This window comes from Parastagonospora nodorum (genome assembly GCF_000146915.1).
Source record: "Parastagonospora nodorum SN15 chromosome Unknown scaffold_24, whole genome shotgun sequence".
NCBI classification, from domain to species: Eukaryota; Fungi; Ascomycota; class Dothideomycetes; order Pleosporales; family Phaeosphaeriaceae; genus Parastagonospora; species Parastagonospora nodorum.
Window position 1 is genome coordinate 28,038 of NW_001884572.1, and position 20,213 is coordinate 48,250.

Consider the following 20,213-nt stretch of genomic DNA (forward strand, 5'->3'; position numbering starts at 1 on the left):
AGGCTACAAAGCGAGTCAGGATTTCACAGGATGCTGCTGACTGCTGACTGCTTTCGAGGCTGTTTGAGAACTTGGCAAGCCTCATGGGCAAGGATGCCAAATCAGGACCTGCTCCCGGTTCCGATGCACTGTTTGGCGCAATTTACCATTTCCCCATGTTTCATTGACTTCTGCAGTCATAAATCAGGGACATGGCTGCGTTCCTGACTGGCACATTGTTCAAACAAAGTCAAGCAATCTCATGGAAGGACTGTCAATTGCAGCAAACGGTATTACCTATCTAAAGCTACTACAAAAAATACTAACAAGCTCAGGCATAGCGGTTGTTTCTATCGCTCTTCAACTCACCGAGTCTTGTATCAAGCTTTACAAGTTCTGGGAGTCTATCGAAGATGGTCCACAAGAGATAGCAGCTATCAGAGAAGATTTACAGTACCTGATATCGATCTTCAGGGAAATCGAATCCAACAACGGCCATGTGGGCGACTGTATACTAGAAGGGATCCAGTATTGTCGCATCAGAATCGTGGTGAGTTACTGTCTTATCGTTGAATGCCGAATAAACAAATTCTTATAAACCAGGAATTGATAGCAATCGTTGGAAAATGTGAAGCAGGCTTCAAATCAAACTCCTGGAAGCAACGCAAATGGACAGCTTTCAAAGCTGCTATTCGTAGCGGGCACATACAACGTTTTCGGGAATCACTTACGGAGACGAAATCAACGTTGACGCTTGCATTATTACATCAGTGGTTCGTCAAAATCCCTTTCATATTTGCTTTCGGGGTCTACTTTTATGCTGATCGGCGAACCCTAGTTTTGTACAGTCTCAAACGCAGAAGAACACGTTCTCGACAGGCAAGCACCTACTCGGACTTCCGCAGGATCAAGCCCGCGTGCCGAACTCAGAACAGCATTACCTCAGGTACCTGCCAGAGACCGCGCACAAAGCTACCGATGACGCGCTCACCAGTTTCGAGCGATGCTTTCCCCCAAAGACGCTGGCTACCCAGCAGATGAAGGAGCTCTTCCTCCATGCGATCGGACAAACTACAATTGCCACCTTTGAGTCAGACTCCCTGGAAATATTTGCACAAGACACGTACATGGTCGACGACAGTGGAGCAATACGATCTAGGACATATGTGTATTCTGAGAGCCTGCGCTTCCGCGTTCGTCATCGTGCGCTGAAATTCAGTACCATACTCGGGTGCGTGTGGATACGTACGACTATCATAAGTGTCCCAGATGGCTCCGGCGATGCGCAGCAAAGATTGCAATGTATCACTTCATTTAGCTTCTATCCATCGAGATGGTTACAGCTGATAGGTATAGCGAAGGGCCTGGAAGTCATCATGGCTTCTACGGCGAGGAGCTGGGTGTTCAACTGCAAATTGACGATAACTCACGCTGTGCCTGAAGACTCTCTGATCTTCGACCTTTGTCGAAGTGGTCAGACGCGGGCTGTAGAGATACTCTTCAGTAAAGGCTTGGCGAGTGTGATGGATACGAGTCCAAAGGGATGGAAGCCTTTGCATGTAAGTCGTAGCACATCCTATGTAAAACATTCAATACACAGCGCTAATTTGGCCTGTAGTTCGCTGCAGCCAGTGGCCATGTAGATTTGTGTGCCTTGCTGATCAAAGCTGGCGCAGACAAGACAGCGCTCGTGTACGAAGGACCTTCCTCGTCCATACGGTGAGTTGACATCCCCTGACACAAAACGATTTGAACCCTAACTCGCTCAGATCTCCCATTTCCATTTTTGTTGCGTGTGCCAAGGACATACACACCGAAGCTAGAATCTCCATGCTGCGGCTCTTCTCCGACTGTATCGACATATCAGACTCTACTAGTGATGGGTGGACAGTTCACGAATGGTTGAAGAGAACCTTTGCTCGGGAGAGGGTTCCAATCTCACAAAACAGTGTCACATGGCTCTTGGGCGCAACTGCTAACGAACAGTATGTCGACCTTACACCCCGCATTGCATGGATTGGTCTGCAGCATGCTGTAAGAAGTGTGATCTGCCATGCACAACACAGTCGCATTCTGCAGCGAATCCTGGATCTCTCGGATTCCGACCATAACGCACTCAATCAGCAGCATTTCAATTCGATTAGCTCACTACTGGCGCTGAAAGTCAGCGGGCAAGTCTTGCTACCAATGGCCTTGACTGCAGGGTCTTTTCTTCGGATACGAGGCTTCGATTGGGCCCATGATTATATGACGCACAAGCAGTACATGCAAGCTCTCCCAAGCATCTATTCAGCTTGGTGCTATGCAGTGCTGGATTGCGTAGAGACGTTGGAAAGATCGATGGACATGGAATTCGAGAAGTGTTTGCAGCAACTTGGCTGGAACCGACAGCATTTCCTCGACGCGATGTCGCATACCCACACGGACACGAGAAAGATCACGGAAAGTCCCGAGGACTCTGCATGTATTCGATGTTGTAGTGACTACAGAGCTTTTCCAGAAGGTCTTGTCGCACCCCACTGGATTGCCGTTTCCGAATGCGTGCGGACACAACACGCAATGGACTGCATCTGTCAGGAGGCCTCTGAACACACCTCCTCGTCAACTCATGCTGTACTTCGAGATTACTATGATCGGAAGTATATCGGTAGTGACGATGCAGAAGATTCGGACAACGAAGACTCATTCTACGATGCAGCACCATACGCCTTTGATGAGTCCTTCCTGGCGAGCGTAAATCCGTCGATCACTTTCTTCAATATAGCGACCCTTCTTTACCGTGCGCAAGGAAGAGCCTGGATGGGAAAATATGCTGTCAATGACCGTCTGTGTGCTACGTGCTTTCTCCAGCAGGAGAACTATATTGACCACGATGGCTTGATCGCAGATTTTCCGCCTGTACCAGATCATTTCACACGCATCGAATCACATCAGTAGACAGGTGAGGCAGCTGTCTCACGGGCATCTAATAAGACTCGCACTGAAAGCTTTCCTCCACTTGTTACCACTGGAAAAGTACGTTGTCGCGCCCATGGTTGCACAAGAGTCTACAATACGCGAGAGGCTACGCGATCCATCGGCGTAGTCACAAGACGCTAGGTACCAACTCTACCATGGTACTCGCACCATGTTCGTTACTGGTGCCATTATTTATGTGACCCTAACAACCTATAAATATCTCGTTCTACGCCGAATTTTCTCTTTCTGCGTATCTACATTTTCGCATCCGGACCAAAGCATACGCATGGACTATTTCGACGACCTGGATAAAGAGGCCATGAGCGCATTCTATGAGCTCGATGGTGACACCACCTTATATGGAGGCACGAAATACGCAATGGCACTATCCTCTGAGATAAGCAGTCTCATTCGGTCAAGCACAAACAACAAAAGGCCGGATCAAAGATCAATCCGAACACAATGCAATATGGACTACCTTTTGAAGATGGACGAGCCACTTACTCCGGCAATACTCGCATCTGCTGCTATCCTCCCCTCACAACCAAGAATTATCCAAGGCGAAAGCGATAATGGCGTCGCACAATTCTGCCAAATCAGCGGATTTGATGTTCCCAACATCAAGCGCTGGCTTGAGAAGAACTATCCTGCCATTGCCCCTGTATTTGCTCCTATAAACAAAGCAGGCAAGGCTTTATCGCCCTTCTCCGCATGTCCAACTCTTGGTCTGGACACGACTCTACCCCAACACCGGACTACAAGCGCTGTTTCCTTCGTGCACTACCCTAAGCAGAGCCAGTATCCGGTTTGGTACTTCTTCTACGGTACGCTAGCAAATTCTTCGTTCCTGGCCAACTTGTTCTCTTTAGCGCCTGGGGACGTACCAGCACTGCTCCCGGCCTATATACAGGGAGGAAAGCTCCAGACCTGGGGAGGGATGTATAAGGCTTTGGTTGACAATCCTGGTTCGCATGTGGATGGATGGGCCTACAAAGTCTCTTTCCAAGAACAAGAAGACGCCTTGCGCATGTACGAGACAGCTAAATACGAAATAGTGAGGGTAGCTATCGAAGTGACCGGGGGCTCAGGCACTAAGCGTGTTCAAGGCTGCACGTTCCGTTTCGCAGGCGATGAAACCGAGCTGGACTGAGGTTGTAGGACCCACACATATGTGCCTAGTTGCAGTATGTTCAAGCACACAGGATCACTAGCTATAGGAATGCCAGTATGATCTTTACAATCGTTTTGACTCTCGTTCTGTAACCAAATTGATCTGACTTTTGTTATAGGCCAGAATTCTTATCAGGAAGGTGCGAGATTGCTGCTTCAACAAAGTTGATAGCCATTGCTAGATTTTTATGGAACTAGGAAAGTACTTGTTAGCTTGACATCCCCATGGATACGAGGTAAACAAGGCAACCTTCTTGTTCCGGAATCTATTCTTCATTCCAAACACAGCGCTTTCAGAACACAACCACATCAGATTTCCACCACTCTCATCACAATGTCTTCAACACGCAGATCTCCTTCAACATTTACGCGCCCTGTGCTTCCTCCATCAACGACAAGTGCGCCCCCCGCGCTCGCAAACCCCCTTTCCACCACTTCGTCGTCGTCCTCCTCCTCCTTCCCCACCACTGTCAGTTCTTCGGAGTCTGCAAGCATAACTCATCGGCCATTCAAGTTTGGCGTCGAGTTTGAATTCATACTCCGACCCAAGGCTATTGCTGAGCTAGATTCCGACCTCACTCTCCCTGAATCTGACGCCAGTGTACGTGAGCAACGCAACTTCAATCTGGCTGTCCTGAAAGCTATCTCCAATCTCCTTTTAAACTCAGGACTGCTATGCGACGTTTATGATCAGAATTCCGATGACAAACGGGACTATTCGCATTGGAATGCCACTCTGGACGGTTGGGTGTCCAAGAAGCATATCCTGGATGGATTTTGTAAGTTGGATCTCCAAGCTCTCACCTCTCCCTTGAATGCGATGACATACCTTGCATCTTAAGACTAAGTGAATTTATGCTGACGCTCACTATCCAGACCCTGTCGAAGTCATTTCCCCGATCATTATTGCAAATGAAAAATGGCGTTCCACCGTCGACAAGTTCTGGTCTGTTATGCAAAGCCACTTCACTTTTCGTCGCGATGCCTCCTGTGGCTTCCATCTCCACGGGTCACCGGTCGCCGAGAAATAAACCCTGAGCCAACTGCGTCGCCTTGTCAAAGCAGTCGTCGTTTAGGAAACGAACACTGCTCGCTGCCTGCCTGCTTCACGCCAAGATCAAGCACAGGTCTTTTGCAAGAGTAACGTTGGGTCCGGAGTACCATGCCATCGCCGTTTAGCCGATGCAAACTCATCATAGGGCTTACGTAGGGCGCTGCATGTCATCAACAATGCCGATCGTGACACACTGGTCAACTATATGTGTCCGGATAAGTGCCGTGCTTGGAACTTCTTGCCAGCCAAGGACACAGGCCATGGAAGCGTCGAATTCCGAAGACCTCCTGGCGTGGTCAATTCCAAGAAGAGCAAACACTGGATTGCATTCGCCATGGCTTTTATTGAAATGGCAATGCAGCAAGGTACATCCATCGAACAGCTCGGCAATCAGCGTCCAGCTAGACAAGATAACTTCGATGCTCTGCTTCTTGGTGCGGCTCGGTCGATTGACGAATATGCGACTCTAGATGCGAGGCTCTATCAGTCAGATGAGCCGACATCCCTCCATATCACCATGATGAATGATCAACAGCTCGGGTACTTATTACGAATCGACAAGGACTATCTAGTCAATGCTGGGATCTGAGACATCCTCACCATTGCGACTTGCCTTCACGCTTTCACCACACTTTCGCCGCGACAGGCACGACTTTTTCTTTCCAAAAATCAACAAAGCAATCACAAAAAAGCTTGTAAAATGTGGTCAGCATGTCGCATCCTCAGAGTCAGCAGGGGTGGGGGCCCCAAGCTTCTGACAAAGGGATTGCACATACGAAAACAGCGGAGGCAAAAAGGTTTCTTTTCGAGTATACAGGCCCATTGTGTTATCAGAGAGCAATATTTCCGGCCACTATATTATCCTCCTTTCACGAACCGGCCATCTCAGCAAGAACGACGAGATCAATTCCTCTATTCGGTACGGCGGTCCACTGGCTTCGGCTGGCAGGGTAGACGATCGATATCGGAGGCGGCGACGACAGAGTACGAGCGAGAGACGATCGAGACGTGTCTGCAGCAACAAAGACGATCATAATGATGACAACGTAGGTTTGAAGAGCCGACGATGACAGGTACGGATAATTGAGACATTGAAGAAATCTCAAGTAAGTTCGAAGGCTTCTGGCATCGCCATGATCGCTATTTCTAGAGCACCCAGGTTAGATTTACGCATCTCGACTCGCTGTCGCAATTACGTTCATCGATTTGAACCAATCTATCTCGTTCCACTATCCCCTGCTCAAAGGTATCATGACTGACAGTTCGTCCAGAATTTTGCGCAATGAAGCGTGGTGGTCATCATGCGGCGACCAAAAAGATAAGTATTGTCCGGACTCGTATTGTCCGGACTCAATCACTTTGCCACATCGTTTTAATAACAGTGCTCGAACTAGTCTCAGGCTAAAGTTGTCTTACAAGTCCGTTGTGTGCAATTGGAATGTAGAAAGTCAGCGGGAACGATTGGCCATGTAGAGCGGGTTAGATCATGGTCTACTTTCTTGCTATGTGTGTTCTCAATACACATAGCTTTATGTATAAATTGGCAGTCTATTTGCATAGGTCTATGCGCATTGCCCACTACTAGTGTTCAACACTTTATTGACTGCATCAACGTGCCCTTGACAATCAACATATCCACCACCAAACGCAACCTCAGGATCGATGACACTCAGGCGATAGGTCATCTTCACTGGTATATAGGTATCAGGTGATGCTCACGTCTGGGAAGGGCGCTTGCATGAGCAATCGTCCGTCCTGGCTTAGATTACGCATGGAAAGAGTGGAGCAGTCCTGACGCCTCTAAGCCAGAGCCATAACTATGAAAGCCTACTTCAAGCTTCGAATGGAATTTAGAAATGACAAGAAGACGCGCGATTGGTGTGATTCTTGGCTATTTTGGATTAATGCAGTCGATAGGTCGTTTAAAGCCACGCTGCTGACTGTTCGATCTTCTTTATTTAAATCTCTTCATATACATAACGTTCAGAGTAAAAAGCGGCCTTCGATTGTTCCAACAGCTGGGGAGTCGAGAGACGACATGTTAAAGCGCGTGCGAAATGTTACGGAGGATTGTGATTTCCAACTGCTCTCAAAAATGAAGCATCTTGAGGAGATCAGACTTAATTGCAGTGCCGTCGATTAGCATTACGTAGATACTTTTTCCACATCATGTTCCTGTATCTACAGGAAAACGCTCGCCAAGAAGTTCTCTCGCACTCATGACGTCCTATGAAGAAATGCAACTGGAGTAGGAATCAACGAGCTTTCATTACAAACATGGTCCGCAAGCCTAGAAACCAACTGATTCTTCCCAAGGCATGTCGAGGCACTATCCTGCTGTATTCACACAAGTTTACGCCGCTTTTGATTTGCCCTAATGTCACTTGCCATCCCCAGCAAGTGAAAGTAAATGCGGAAGTGTTAAAAAAAACGCAAGAAAACAACCATCTCCCCATGTAATCTGATTACCAATAATTCTCACTCACCGACTTAATGTAATCACCCTTCAAATGTCGAGATGGTAAAGACTTATAAGGCTCGATCCCTACGCTTCAGAGTCTAGTGTCCCGACTGATCGCACCAACAAGTCTGTTGCTTTGATTGAAGAGAGGAAGGAAGCTGTGGTTAAGTTAGGTACATAGTAGTGTGATTTTAGACTCTTCGCATGGGATTCCCTTTAAGCTCCTGCTTAACAGCATCCAACATTCCCTCGAGAGTCAGCACATCTACCGCCACCCCCGCCAAACCTTTCGCCGTCATCAACGCCTTTTCAAAACTCTTCTTCGAGCCCGCCGCGACCTCAAACGCCGCCGTATGCGGCCCACCATCCGGCACACTCCCATTCTCATTGTAAATCTGAAACATAGGCTGAATGCTCGGGAACATTTTGCTAATATTGCCTTGATCTGTACTCCCTCCTTGCTCCTTGATCCTATCGAGTTGCGGGTCCGGCACCTCGCCACCAAGCGAGGTGAAGTATTTTGCGAACGAGGAGGCGAGAAGCGTGTTGGATAGCATGGCGCTGTAGCTGTTTTCGCGCATGGTGAGGTTGAGGGTTGCACCGGTTGCGAGAGCGCCGGCGTCGAAGCATTTGAGGATGCGCTTTTCCCAGGACGCGAGGTCGACGTCGTCGTTGGAACGGAGTTGGAAGGAAGCACTGGAGAGTTCGGGAATCACGTTGATGGATTGTCCACCGGATGTGATGATGCCGTGCACTTGGTCGCTACGCTTAGATTGTTGTCGCAACATGCTAATAGCGTTGTAGGCTAGGGCCAGCGCGTCCTGTGCGTTGATGCCCTCATACGGCGCGGCTGAAGCGTGGGCGGTTTTGCCGTAGTACTCAAGATCTAGACGGCTTGTTGAGAAGGTCCGCATATAGGGCGTGTCTGGGCCGTTGGTGGGATGAGCGATTAGACTGACGTCGATTTCGTAGTCTTCAAAGACGCCGGCCTCCAGCATATCGACTTTACCGCCCAAGCTTTCCTCTGCTGGAGTTCCAAAAAGGATGACCTTGCCGGGCAGGTTATGCTCCTTCATGATATTGGCTGTGGCAAGTGCACCAGTGACTCCAACTGTTGCGATGAGGTTATGTCCACAAGCATGTCCGAGGTTGGGTAGAGCATCTTGTGACATGTCAGTAATTCGACACAAATATTAACTTGTTTGACAGGATTGACCCACCATATTCCGAGTTGAAGCTCACAATAGGTCCATCTCCCGAGCCCTCAAAGACAGCAGAGAAGGCAGTGCTGATGTTGTATAGAGACTTGGTGATAGTCCATCCCTCCTGCGTTTCCATGAATGAAGTGAGTAGGTCATGTGCCTTAAATTCCTTGAAGCCCAATTCAGGATTATCATGTATCGTCTTGCTAATGTTCCAAATGTCATTGGAGATAGAATCGACATAATCCGATATCGCCTCGACGTACAAAGTTTCGTTGTTCTGGCGAGAAACCACACTTGCACTCGTTGCGAGAGCTAAACTGCATGTGAGTAGGTAGAGATATTTCGCCATCTTGATCATGAGTGAATGAACCCGGTAGAAAGTTAGGGAAGAAAGCACTGATCACGACTCTTTAAACCATATTTCCATTGCCGCAACGCCTTCCCGACGAACCCACGTCACGGGTCGCTCTCCCGGCATCGCTTCTGCATCTGTCAATCAGGGCAAAGATAGTCTATGCCAAGAGGGATTTGGCAGGTGCCCAGAGATTCTCCACAGCGGACCTGATGTTTGTGAAGCGAAGAGTGGGGGCCTGTACAACGACATACGAGAATTGAGTTGCGAAGCCACGGCTGCAAAGCCTCAGCCTCAATTACAGGATGAGATGATGAGAATGATTTTCAATTAACTTACACCCTACTTCGCTGCAGAATCTCAAATGGCGTGCCATGAAATAGAAAATGAGAGACAGGGTATCCGGGTATTCTTCGGATCACCGTCCTTGGCTGCAGATGGGGAGTTATCCTGGAAAGGAAGGTTGGTATGAAAGTCATCAAATACCTTCTCCCATGTCTCGTGCTCTTTTAAACCAAGGGCATGGAGCTACACGAAGGAAGGGAACACAGACCTGTTGATACTTGTTTGATCATTGAAACAGCACTGGGATCTAAATATTCTGCTTGCTATCTTACACCCACATGCTGCCGTTCACCGATCTATCCATATTCGCTACGAAATTCGTACAACAAACGCTACGCGTGACACATTCCCAGTCGAAGTCCATTTCGCTATACAAGTAATGAAAAGATCCAGGTATTGTGCTTAGTGTGTTGGTGTCATAATTGCAAGTACCCGTCCGACTGCGAAAGCAAAGAGGAAGGATGAGAAAAGCCGAGGAACAAAAAGCTACGACGCTGCATGAAGCATTACATGCAAGTCGATAATGAGGACATGGCACGCAATCAAGCCCGGCTGCGACCACTCCGTCGGACCGTTCCAGCACCATTCATGGCAGGATTGGATGAAGATGCTGCTGCGGCGCCGTTCACCTTAGCTCTTACCGCAACCTTAGTAGGTTTTGCAGGTGCAGCTACCTTAGACACCTTCTTTACTGATGTCGCAGGGGTGGCCTCCTTAACGGGCTCGGCAGCTTTGCCCTTCTGCACCGCTGGTAGGGCAGCTCCATTCGTTTTCTTTGCTGGCCGACCTCTTGTTGGTTTCTTTGGTTCTGGCTCCGGCTCGGGAGATGCTTCTTGTTCGGAGAGATCGGATGTTTGCGCCTCAACTTCTGGTTCACCTGCCGCCTTATCATCCACGTCGGCCATCTCGACATCTTCTGGAGCGGGCGAAGAGTTTTCATCAGCTTCCGATGATTCGGCGTTTTCTTCCTCTTCATCATCCTGCTGAGCACCAGCCGCGGCGTCCTCATCATCCGTCGAAACCTCAATGTAGCTCTTGTGTGCAGTACTGTGGCGACCACTTTTCCGCCTAGGTCCACTCGACGGCGCTGCCTGACCTCCACCATCGCTTTCATCTTCTTCCTCGCCGCTTCTTCTCTTCTTCTTTGGCGTCTTCACTGGGCGATCCATTTTTACCTTCTTCTCTTTGACTGGTCGATCGCCCTTCGCTTTCTTACGTGGCTTCTCCATTCCGTCCGTAGCCTTTCGCTTCTTACTCCGAATGGCTTTGCGCACGAGTGGATCAAGTTCGTCAACGAGATCTTCGCTGATCCATGTCTTCTTGGCAATCTCTTGTGCTCGCTCGTGGCTTTCTAAAGGTCGAAAAATGCCTGAGGGCAGCTTCATCTTGCCGGGCCACGATTGCATTGTCCAGCCATTTTGCTCCTCCCATGCTCGAATGAGTGCTTGGGCGAGATCTGACAAGATGTACAGGTTCTCGTCAGCCTGTCTAGAAGGCTCGATGCCATCTGCAACACCCTTGACGCGCTGAGCAACGTGGAATATCAAGGACAGGTTATCTTCAGTAGCAACACACTTGAGGTAGTATAGAATGTACTCCGATATCAGCTTGAGCACCTCGTCCTCTTTATCGAAGTCTGGGTGGTGAGCAAGTAGACTGAGGAGCCTCGCAAAGACGCTTTCAAGCACAGTGTCTTTTCGAGCGGCAAATGCAGCTCGTCGCGACCGAATCCACGTCATCGTGCTGCTCTTTATGTTCCTGTCCGGTTCATGGGCGAGAAAGAAGAGAACAGTATAAAAGCGAGATGGTAAGCGGCCTTGACCCAGATATTTCATCAGCTTCTCGGAGAAACCCTTGCGAACTTGTGGACATGGGTCGTGTGTAACCAAAGCTAGCTGCACGAAATCGGCGGGTGTTAGGAAACTGTCGAGTCGCTTGTTACAGGACAACTTCAGAAGTGAATTTGCTGCCGCAAGTCGCTGACGCGTTTTGTGCGCTGCCGGCGTACTGTCTTCGTCTGACCCCTCACCATTGTTCTTTACTAGCCGATTAAGTAGAGTGTAAGTGTCCTGGGCCGCCTCATTGAAGCTCGCCTCGCTGGACAGAGAGCGCAATCGGTTGACCAGTATCTTGATTGCCCAGGTGCGGCCTTGAATATCCTCGTCAGGCGTGTCCATCCATTCGGCCTCGCTTTCGGCAGTTACGTGGTGTGGTTTCTGAAGCACTTGGCGGATAGCAATTTCCACGATAGTGTCCATGTCGTCCTCGCATTCCGATGGCGCCAGTAAGACGAGTTGGCTGAGTGCAGCTAGCTTGGTCAGCCAGTGTTCGCTGTCATATTCGAAGTTCTTGATGCTCTTGGCGAGTATCTCCTTTGAGTGTAGCTCTTTCTTGTTGTCGCTGTTTGTGATGATGGTAATTGCATGCTTGGCAGCCTGTGGAGGAGTTCCGTAGGAAGCAAAGTTGAGGAATGCTTGAACCAGTTTCCGACCATCTTTCGCGTTCATTGGGATATCCGTGGGGAATTTCTTGGCAAAAGCGGCGCATGCCTTCAAGTCGTCCACAGCACCGGGCGGGTTTGGAGTCTTCGCGGTCGGTGCCTCGTTCTCGAGAGTTTTGCAGAGATCTTTCACGTGTGTGGAGAACACTTTGGGATGTTTCGTCGAAATTTCCTTCAGTAGCTCGTGTGCCGTAGCGCCCAAGCCTTTGTCATCCGTCCTCGTAAACTCGATGATGGCAGGTACATGACTCTTGTTGTAACACAGGAGGCTGACACGATAGAGAAGCGGCGTCAGCGTCTCTAGCACTGGCATGCCAGGACCATCTTCAATGCGTTTCCGGAACTCTTTCTAGAAATTGTTAGTGGGGTAAAATAAGCTGGTTCTAGGCCAAGACTCACGATTGATCGGTAAACTCGTCGATAGTCGCTTGCTGGATCCATACAGAATCGCATCAAAGTATACGCACGACGATCATGAGCTTTCGCAAACTTCCACAGATCATCTGTCACACGTGCAGAATCCGGCAGCGTCCGCGCATAATAGGCGATGAGCCCCTCGAGCTTCTTCTTCGTTTCTTTCTCGCCTTTGTCCATGACACCGCCGTTGTACTCTTCACAAAGTTTCAGAAAATGCTCCATGTAATTTGAGCCTGGACCCTGATTGCCCTGTTTCGCAAAGAATACTTTTTTGGCCTTGTCTTCCAAACCGTTGACGAGCACCAGCTGTCTCTCGGCTCGGATTTTGTCCAGATCTGCCTCAGTGTAGGACTGTTCTCCCGTGGTCTGACTGTCCTTTACTATTTGCGAATTCGCGGTCCCGCCTGGCTTTGGCTTTATCGGAGGATATGCGAGTGGTAACAAGGACTCATAGAGCGCCAGGTCAACCTGCACATTGATTTCTAGGTCATTGACGTAACATGCCTCGAGTATGCGCGTCGGTATCGGCCCAAACAGATTCTTGATAATGTCGTCGCCCTCGGCAATAGCGCCAGCAGCCACACCCCAGATTTTCCCAAGCAGCTTCATTGTCTCTGAGTGGATGACACTTTTTTTGTCTTTCACTCTATCTGCAAGATTGGACAATATTGAGCCTGATTCAGACATGCTACCGTTGCTGCCCAGTTTGCGAATCATGTCAGTGAAGTCGAAATGCTCGACTGCCTTGACTGCAGCAAGACGCACTTTGTCATCGCTGTCAATCAGGCATTCTGCAAATGACTTTAGTAGCTTCTGCTCCTCTTCCGGGTCGAGACCGATGCCACCAGCGGAGGTCATCAATATGCGGCCGATTCCAGTAGTCCATGAGGCACGGATGATGGGTGACTTGTCATTTTTCCGCAACAGAAAAGAGTGGTACGCAGCAGGGTATTGTGTTGGAAATGAATTGATAGAAGCTGGGGTGGTGAGGAAGTCGTACGGTCGCGTGGACTCGGCATGTGTTAGGCTTTGTGAAGGATATGCCGCGGGATCCAGCTCAGGCATTGGTGGAGGGCCGGCTGCACCGATACCTGAGATCATGTCACCGAACGTCTCGGTTGCCAATTGTCGCAGTTGCACGTTTTCTGTGGCAAGCTCATCCTGCAAATGTGGAATGATCTCCTGTAGCACTCCCGGACAGCACTTCCACAGCTCGCGAAGGAGCCTGTGTGCCTTGTTCGCCTCATGGATATCGTCCTCGGAAGGGCCTCTAGAGGCTTGATCCGGATCTTCACTGCCGGCGCGGGTGCGCCTGAAGGAAGCGCCTGAATTCGTGAAGTCGACAATGACGGAACTAAAGTAGTTGCCAATGAGGCGGGCCATCTTTTCGGGGTAAGCATTGCACACATTTCTGGCCATGCTGTATGCGGGAGGGGCGTCTTTGCGACGGAGCGTCAACTGCTTCGCATCTACGTGGACGCCCTTCTTGGCTTTGGCTGAGCTCCCTAGTGTGATGGGGTCCGCCCACAGAAACTGGGCGACGATAACATCGACGACATCATGCGTGACGGCAGGCGCTTCTTCGATGACGGTGGACAGGACTTCGGTCATGTTGTGCTCGACGCTTTTGCTGAGTTCCTCGCCACTGTCGCTCTTGGCCGGGCCAGCCAGGACGTCGAAGCAGACAGTGAACAGAGCTGAGGTAAGCTGGTCTGCGCCGGGGATTTCGTTGATGAGGAGGATGCTCTTCCATTCGGCGAGCGAGCGCAGGACGTACATGTGCTGGCTGTTGTAGGGGTGGGTCGGATCGGCGAGCAGTGGCATCAGCTTGTTGATGATGACGGAGAAGATTTCCTGCGCGCGTCAGTAGGGGCCCGCGTGTCGCATACACAGACACGGCGTACCTTGAGCTTGGAGGCGGGATAGGGCGCATCGGGCGCAAACAGCCTGAGCATGTCGACGACGCAGCAGACGGCCCACGCGCGCACGCCATTGTCCTTGTGCTGGAGGAGACTCTGGTGCGCGAGTTCCTGCGCGACGGGCATGAGCGAGTCGCGGTGCGCCTCTTCCTGGTCCATGGTGCGCAGCTCGTCCAGCAGCGTCTTCAACCGCGTCAAGAGGTCGCCCACGCTGATTTGCCTTCCTGGCCGTCCGACCAGCGGCTGCTTGAACCTCAATTTCTTGGTGCCGTCGGATTCGCCCTGCGCTTCTTCCTCTTCCACCCCCGCCTCCGCCTCCACCTCCACCTCCACCTCCTGCTCCTCCTCTTCGACTACTTCGGTCGCGGCCGCCGCGCTGCGCCTACTGCGAGGCGCCATGTCGCGTGGCTGCGCGTGTGATTAGTGGAATAGATGATGCGTGGCTGATGTCAATCGCGTGAGCCCTCGGAACGCGTTGCAGGACCCGTGGCTGGGCTTGGTCGCGGTCGCGGTCGCGGTCGAGTAGTGGTGACGTCGCGGTGTCGAGTGTCCGACAGAGTGTCGCGGTTGGGAGCTTCAAGATACGCGCTAGTTGGCTTGCACAACGCGACTGCTTTGGCCTGTGCTCCACCTTTCGCTCCACCTTTAGCTCTGCCTTGAGCTCTGCCTACCTCATCACCAACGCCGTCCAATCATTCCTCACTCGTCACTCCGCTTGCAGACTTTCACCTTCATCCTGCATCGGGCATACTGTCTGCGCTAAAGTGGGGCAACGAGCACGCTAGCGCATCTGTCATGATTACACATGTCAATGTTCGTCTAGCACTTTTCCATTCACCGCGCTTGCACTACCTTGCTACCTCGTCTCAAAGAGGCAAGAACCTTAAGCGAGCCTCGCGCATCCCGCCTCGCAACGCCGGCAACCTCTCCTCTCGCACCCCGTAACACCGCACAGCTGCAGCATGGAAAGACAACACGCTTTCCAACGCGTAGGCAGACTCTTTGCTCGTTCCATCTCATCTAGCTAACCTGCCATAGTTGAAGCAACCGTGTATTCAACTTCTTTCTGTCACTGCTTCACTAGCGCAAAGCCCGGAATCCAGAAAGCATCTAGTCACGGCTCTCACCAATCTGCTTGACACGCTTCGGACCATCACTTCCAAACCAGTTGCACTTGACCAGAAGCTTACAGAGTATGCCTTTGTCCCAATCTCCCAGGTACTCAGGCTTTCCCGCCAAGTCCCAGTCCGAGCCCTTGAATTGTGCTTGGAGTGTATATCAGTCCTTCTCCGCGCAGGATGGGGAGGGGGTCTCGAGCCTGCTCTGGCTGGCCAGTTTCTCATCCTCTTCACATTCCTGACCAAGCCGTCTTCTGCCGAAAATGGTATCGCTTCGACCTCAGAAGAGCTACAAACACTGGCTTTGAAATGCATGACCGATCTCATGACCGACGCTTCACGCACGGGCAAAGGCAAAGAAGCAATGACATCAACGTCCAACATACCTGCTTTAGGAGAGGCAGTCCTTGTGATGCTCGACGCACTCACGGACGCCAAGTCAAACAGTACTAAGCTCCAAGCTACAGATGCACTAAAGGCTTCGCTCAGCGCCATAACCGATGATGATGCCCTCGCCAGCTTTCTTCCAAGACTAGTATCATCTCTCACCAAGGTGTTGACGCCGAGCAGCAGCAATCGGCCTGGCTTTCGAGTAGTCGAGCAAAGTCTTGATCTGCTTTCTTTGATACTGAAACGCTTGCTTAGTGACAGAAAGACCAATAATCTGCCTACTGCCGTTGCTGCCGAGGAGGAATCTGATGCAAACAAGGTGTTTCGGACGACTTCGTGGGTTCAAGCTACCGCATCCCAAATCAAGGTTGCGCTTGCCAACGTGTTCAAGCTGCGAAACCACGACAAATCTGAAGTACGACGGGCTCTATTACGGCTATGTCTTGACGTTGTGCAAGAGTGCCGTAGCTCGCTGTCTGACTGTACTGCAATGGCCATTGAAACCGCGATTAGTCTAGTTGGACGGGACGGGGAGCAGGACATGATTGAAATCGAGCTAAAGACGCTACTTGCTGCCGACGAGCAGCTCGGATATGTCTTGCGGGAAAGCCTTCATGGATGGGTCGTGGCCCTTCCACGGCTGATGCAATCAAAGGATGACCAGGCTAGGCTTCAGATTATACACCAGGTCTCGGTAACGCTACGCCTTTTCGACCGAGACGCGGCATTGATTGACGAAAGATTGGCCGATGGTCTGCGCGATAGTATTTCCACAGTGTTGGGTGATTCGAAGGGTCTCGAAGAACTCGATGTGCATCACACCAAGCGTACTGACCAAGTAATACTGCTGGGATCTTCCAGCACACTAAGATTCGAGCCGCTGAAGCTGCGACTGAAAGGCCAGGAAGTCATTTTGACCGAGTTTCAGTTACTACTCCACGAGCTCGCAAGATCAAATTCAGCAGCGACTGTACTGCAAGAACTTATCCGAAAAATCGACATGGGGTCTCAGGAAGTTCGACTCGCCAGCTATTGGGCTGCAGTGAACCTTCTCAAGGACATGGCAAGAACGAACTCGGCATTCGACGACTTCATCGATATGGGAACGCCTAACCAGCGCGAAGAGTTGCAAGACAGCCTTTACTCCCACTCAGTCACGATGCTTGCACAAGAAGACCTTTTAGATGTTGTGTCATGGCATTCCTATGCACTCGCACTAGAAACGGTAGCTCTGCAAGCATCGCGGTATAAGACCGAGTTTCGTGGCGAGTTGAGTGAGGTTCTGTATCCAGTCTTGCATCACATGGGCAGTTCGAATGAGGCACTGCGACAGCATGCTTTGATATGCCTCAATATACTTTCTGTGGAATGTGGCTACTCTAATGCTGGCGAGCTTGTGGTCGCAAATGTCGACTACATCGTCAATGCGGTGGGCTTGAAGCTGGCAGTCGGAGACGTCTCGCCACAGGTTCCCCAAGTCCTCTTGATGATGATGCGACTTTGCGGTCCATCACTCTTACCGTACTTGGACGATCTCGTTGGAAGTATTTTTGATGCGCTCGAAAGATACCATGGCTATCCCAAATTGACCGAACTCCTTTTTTCGGTCTTGAAAGGCATCACAGAGGAAGGTGTGAAAGCACCCCTGTTAGCTATCACAGAGAGCGATGCAAAGCAAATGGCGTCGCATCACATATCACCGATTACCATGGCGGACGTCATTGCAGCAGTGAAAAGACTAGACGATGATGCACTCAAGCGAAAAGAAGAAGATCAAAAAGACGTGGACATACCATTTCCGGAAGAACCGTGGAAATCAGATACTGCACCAGAAGCACACCCTCAAGACGAATCCGAACAATCCAACGAAGCAGATACTGCCGAGCCTCCTTCACCCGCTCCTCGAACATACGACCTCCTCCTCCGCATCTCGTCACTCACACAGCACTACCTCACAACCCCATCCTCCGCTCTACGCACATCCCTTCTATCACTCCTCCGCACCACCATTCCTGCCCTCGCCAAGCATGAAAACTCATTCCTACCGCTTATCAACACGCTCTGGCCCGTGTTGTTGCCGCGCCTACAAGACCCGGAAGCATTTGTCGTCTCCAACGCGCTAGACATTGTAGCACTCATGTGCGAGCATGCTGGCGACTTCATGCGGACCCGCATCGAGGACGCATGGGACGTCTTCGGAAGGATACACCGTCGAACAAAGCAGCGCGAGGATCGGCGCGGTGGTACTCAATCACTACTTACTGGTCTTGACACGGGCATGAAGGGCCTATCTGTTTCTACGCCAAGTGCTTACCGGCCGGAAATGTACGTCGACGCACCGACGAAAATGATCTGGAACAGCCTTGTGGGCTTGATGTGTGTGGTTGTTGAGCATGTGACCATTCGCGACGAACGATTCGATTCGGTTTTGGACATGATGGATCCGGTGTTGGAAAGGGAGGAAGTGAAAAGAGCGATGGAGAGGTGCAATGCTGATGCAGTGTGGTTGCGACTATACACGAAAGAACTGGCAAAGGGAGGCACGGGTGTAGCGATGGATAGGGTACCGGAAGCAAAACTGGATTGGCATTTTGTTTGTGTATGACATTGGCTACATTGCTATCAAACTCGCTTTTCCCAGGACTCGGAACATGCAAAGACTAGATTACCCAGCTGTGACGTCGTTGAGAGTTGATCAATCTTCCTTTTTCAGATAGTTGACCAAATCCACCATTTCCGCCTGACTCATCGCCTGGCTCATAGCTCGGTAGGCTTCCCACAAGATCCAGAGCGGGAAGACAACCCAGAGCCCATTGAAGAATGCAAGATAGAGCCACCTGACGCCGTGTTAGCAGTGTTCGACATTCCTGGGTGTGGTGGGCTTTTGGCGGTGTGTTCAAATTTATGAAAAGTGGGTCCGCGGACGGGCCGCCAGCGCATCTGCAGGGACAACGCATCGAGATCAGGAACAGCGAGCGAGAATGTTGAGATGAACATGTGAAGAAGCGGGAAACAGCCAGTCGGAGGGCTTCCGATAATCCCCTAAGATGAGATATGGTGTGAAGGCGGACGGGAAGCGGCAGACGGGGCGATCGTGGACGAATGAGATGTGCAAACTTACAGATACATCCAATTCGATGTGTCGAGATTGGGGCTTCCAGTCAACCACTCAGGAGCAAAAGTCATCCAGCCTAAGATGCGGTGAACCACGTGTCAGCCTTATACTCGCACCACACGCATTCATCCCAACTCAACACAGACCCACATCCGCCTCACCGAAGGCCATCTGAAACACCATAACAGCGTGGCATGTCCAATATCAGAAAAAGAAGTGTATAATGACTCACCTCCGTATATCTCCCCCGTCGCCAGAATCGTCATCCAAAACCACTTCTTCAACATGCCCTTCCGTTCCTCCCTGCTCAGCAGATAGCAGATCCAGCACGCCAACGGGCCCGCCACAAACACCGTCAACAGCTCCAGACTCACGACCGTCAGGTCCACGCCTCCCCACCGCTTATCCGCCTTCGCATACTCCTGCCACAGCCGCGAGAACGGCGTGGTACCATAATTCGCACCGAACAACTTATCCTCTTTCCCCAACCAATACACATCCGGCGGCGTGAAGAAGGTAATCTGGTGCTGCTTGATGGACGCGTGGGTGAAGGATGTGGGAAGGGAATACGAGACGAAGAAACAATTCCAGAGAAACGAGCCTTCGAAGACGAAGTGGATCAGCGCGTCGAATAAGTGCCACACAAACAGGATGCGAATTTTCAGCGAACTGGTCTTGGGAAGAACTTTAATCGAGGCTGCATATGCTCCTGCGAGGAGTGCAAGCACAGCAAGCAACGATATTACAGTCGTGGCATCGATGGTCGGTCCCGAGCGAGGCGTCGGAGGCGGCGGGATGACAGGTGGTGGTGCAACCTTCTTGCTACCGAAGAACGAAGCCATTGCGGGATGACAGACACGTGTCTGTGTCGACTACAACCGAGGCCGCTTGAGCCGAAGCGAAGTATCGTGAAAAGAGAAGCGCGTGCAAGCGGATTGAAGGTTGGAGAAGCACACGCGAGAGAAGCTCAGGGTCCAATCGTTGGGTTAGAGCCGAGTCAAGATGGCGGGAAGTGGCAGGCGGTGAGCGGTGCCCGGGCCTTTGCAGGGTGGCAGAACAGAGTCACATGGTGCCAAGATGTCACGATCCAGACCGCTTCGGCTTCACTTTGCTCAATTGGCGGTAAAAAGCGCTCACGAGGTACATGCATGGTGGGGCAGTAAGATGAGCTTGTAGTGTCTTTGTCATTTGGTACGTTATATAGGGCCGGCTGCTCCTTAGAGTTCACTG

At 50.9% G+C, this 20,213-nt stretch overlaps 7 protein-coding genes across 7 annotated transcripts; 4 read left to right on the forward strand and 3 right to left on the reverse strand.

The window, feature by feature from the left end:
• Positions 1-191: 191 nt before the first annotated feature.
• Positions 192-2,916, forward strand: SNOG_12798 (hypothetical protein; the record flags this gene model as incomplete). Its single annotated transcript, XM_001802964.1, has 5 exons — positions 192-228; positions 315-529; positions 828-1,538; positions 1,598-1,698; positions 1,803-2,916. 5 exons carry the CDS (start codon positions 192-194, stop codon positions 2,914-2,916), a joined length of 2,178 nt encoding a protein of 725 aa, XP_001803016.1.
• A 190-nt stretch (positions 2,917-3,106) lies between these two features.
• On the forward strand, positions 3,107-4,087 carry SNOG_12799 (hypothetical protein; the record flags this gene model as incomplete). The annotated part of the gene is made up of 1 exon (XM_001802965.1): positions 3,107-4,087. One exon carries the CDS (start codon positions 3,107-3,109, stop codon positions 4,085-4,087), a length of 981 nt encoding a protein of 326 aa, XP_001803017.1.
• A 354-nt stretch (positions 4,088-4,441) lies between these two features.
• On the forward strand, positions 4,442-5,750 carry SNOG_12800 (hypothetical protein; the record flags this gene model as incomplete). The annotated part of the gene is made up of 4 exons (XM_001802966.1): positions 4,442-4,708; positions 4,802-4,886; positions 4,984-5,123; positions 5,307-5,750. The coding sequence occupies 4 exons, from the start codon at positions 4,442-4,444 to the stop codon at positions 5,748-5,750; spliced, it is 936 nt and encodes a 311-aa protein (XP_001803018.1).
• A 2,063-nt stretch (positions 5,751-7,813) lies between these two features.
• SNOG_12801 (hypothetical protein) lies at positions 7,814-9,185 on the reverse strand (the record flags this gene model as incomplete). The annotated part of the gene is made up of 2 exons (XM_001802967.1): positions 7,814-8,733; positions 8,843-9,185. The coding sequence occupies 2 exons, from the start codon at positions 9,183-9,185 to the stop codon at positions 7,814-7,816; spliced, it is 1,263 nt and encodes a 420-aa protein (XP_001803019.1).
• An 881-nt stretch (positions 9,186-10,066) lies between these two features.
• Positions 10,067-14,759, reverse strand: SNOG_12802 (hypothetical protein; the record flags this gene model as incomplete). The annotated part of the gene is made up of 3 exons (XM_001802968.1): positions 10,067-12,373; positions 12,424-14,295; positions 14,346-14,759. The coding sequence occupies 3 exons, from the start codon at positions 14,757-14,759 to the stop codon at positions 10,067-10,069; spliced, it is 4,593 nt and encodes a 1,530-aa protein (XP_001803020.1).
• Positions 14,760-15,165: 406 nt separating this feature from the next.
• On the forward strand, positions 15,166-18,473 carry SNOG_12803 (hypothetical protein; the record flags this gene model as incomplete). The annotated part of the gene is made up of 3 exons (XM_001802969.1): positions 15,166-15,173; positions 15,464-16,283; positions 16,407-18,473. 3 exons carry the CDS (start codon positions 15,166-15,168, stop codon positions 18,471-18,473), a joined length of 2,895 nt encoding a protein of 964 aa, XP_001803021.1.
• SNOG_12804 (hypothetical protein) lies at positions 18,437-19,825 on the reverse strand (the record flags this gene model as incomplete). Its single annotated transcript, XM_001802970.1, has 3 exons — positions 18,437-18,705; positions 18,990-19,059; positions 19,216-19,825. The coding sequence occupies 3 exons, from the start codon at positions 19,823-19,825 to the stop codon at positions 18,564-18,566; spliced, it is 822 nt and encodes a 273-aa protein (XP_001803022.1). The 3' UTR covers positions 18,437-18,563.
• Between the last annotated feature and the right edge of the window lie 388 nt (positions 19,826-20,213).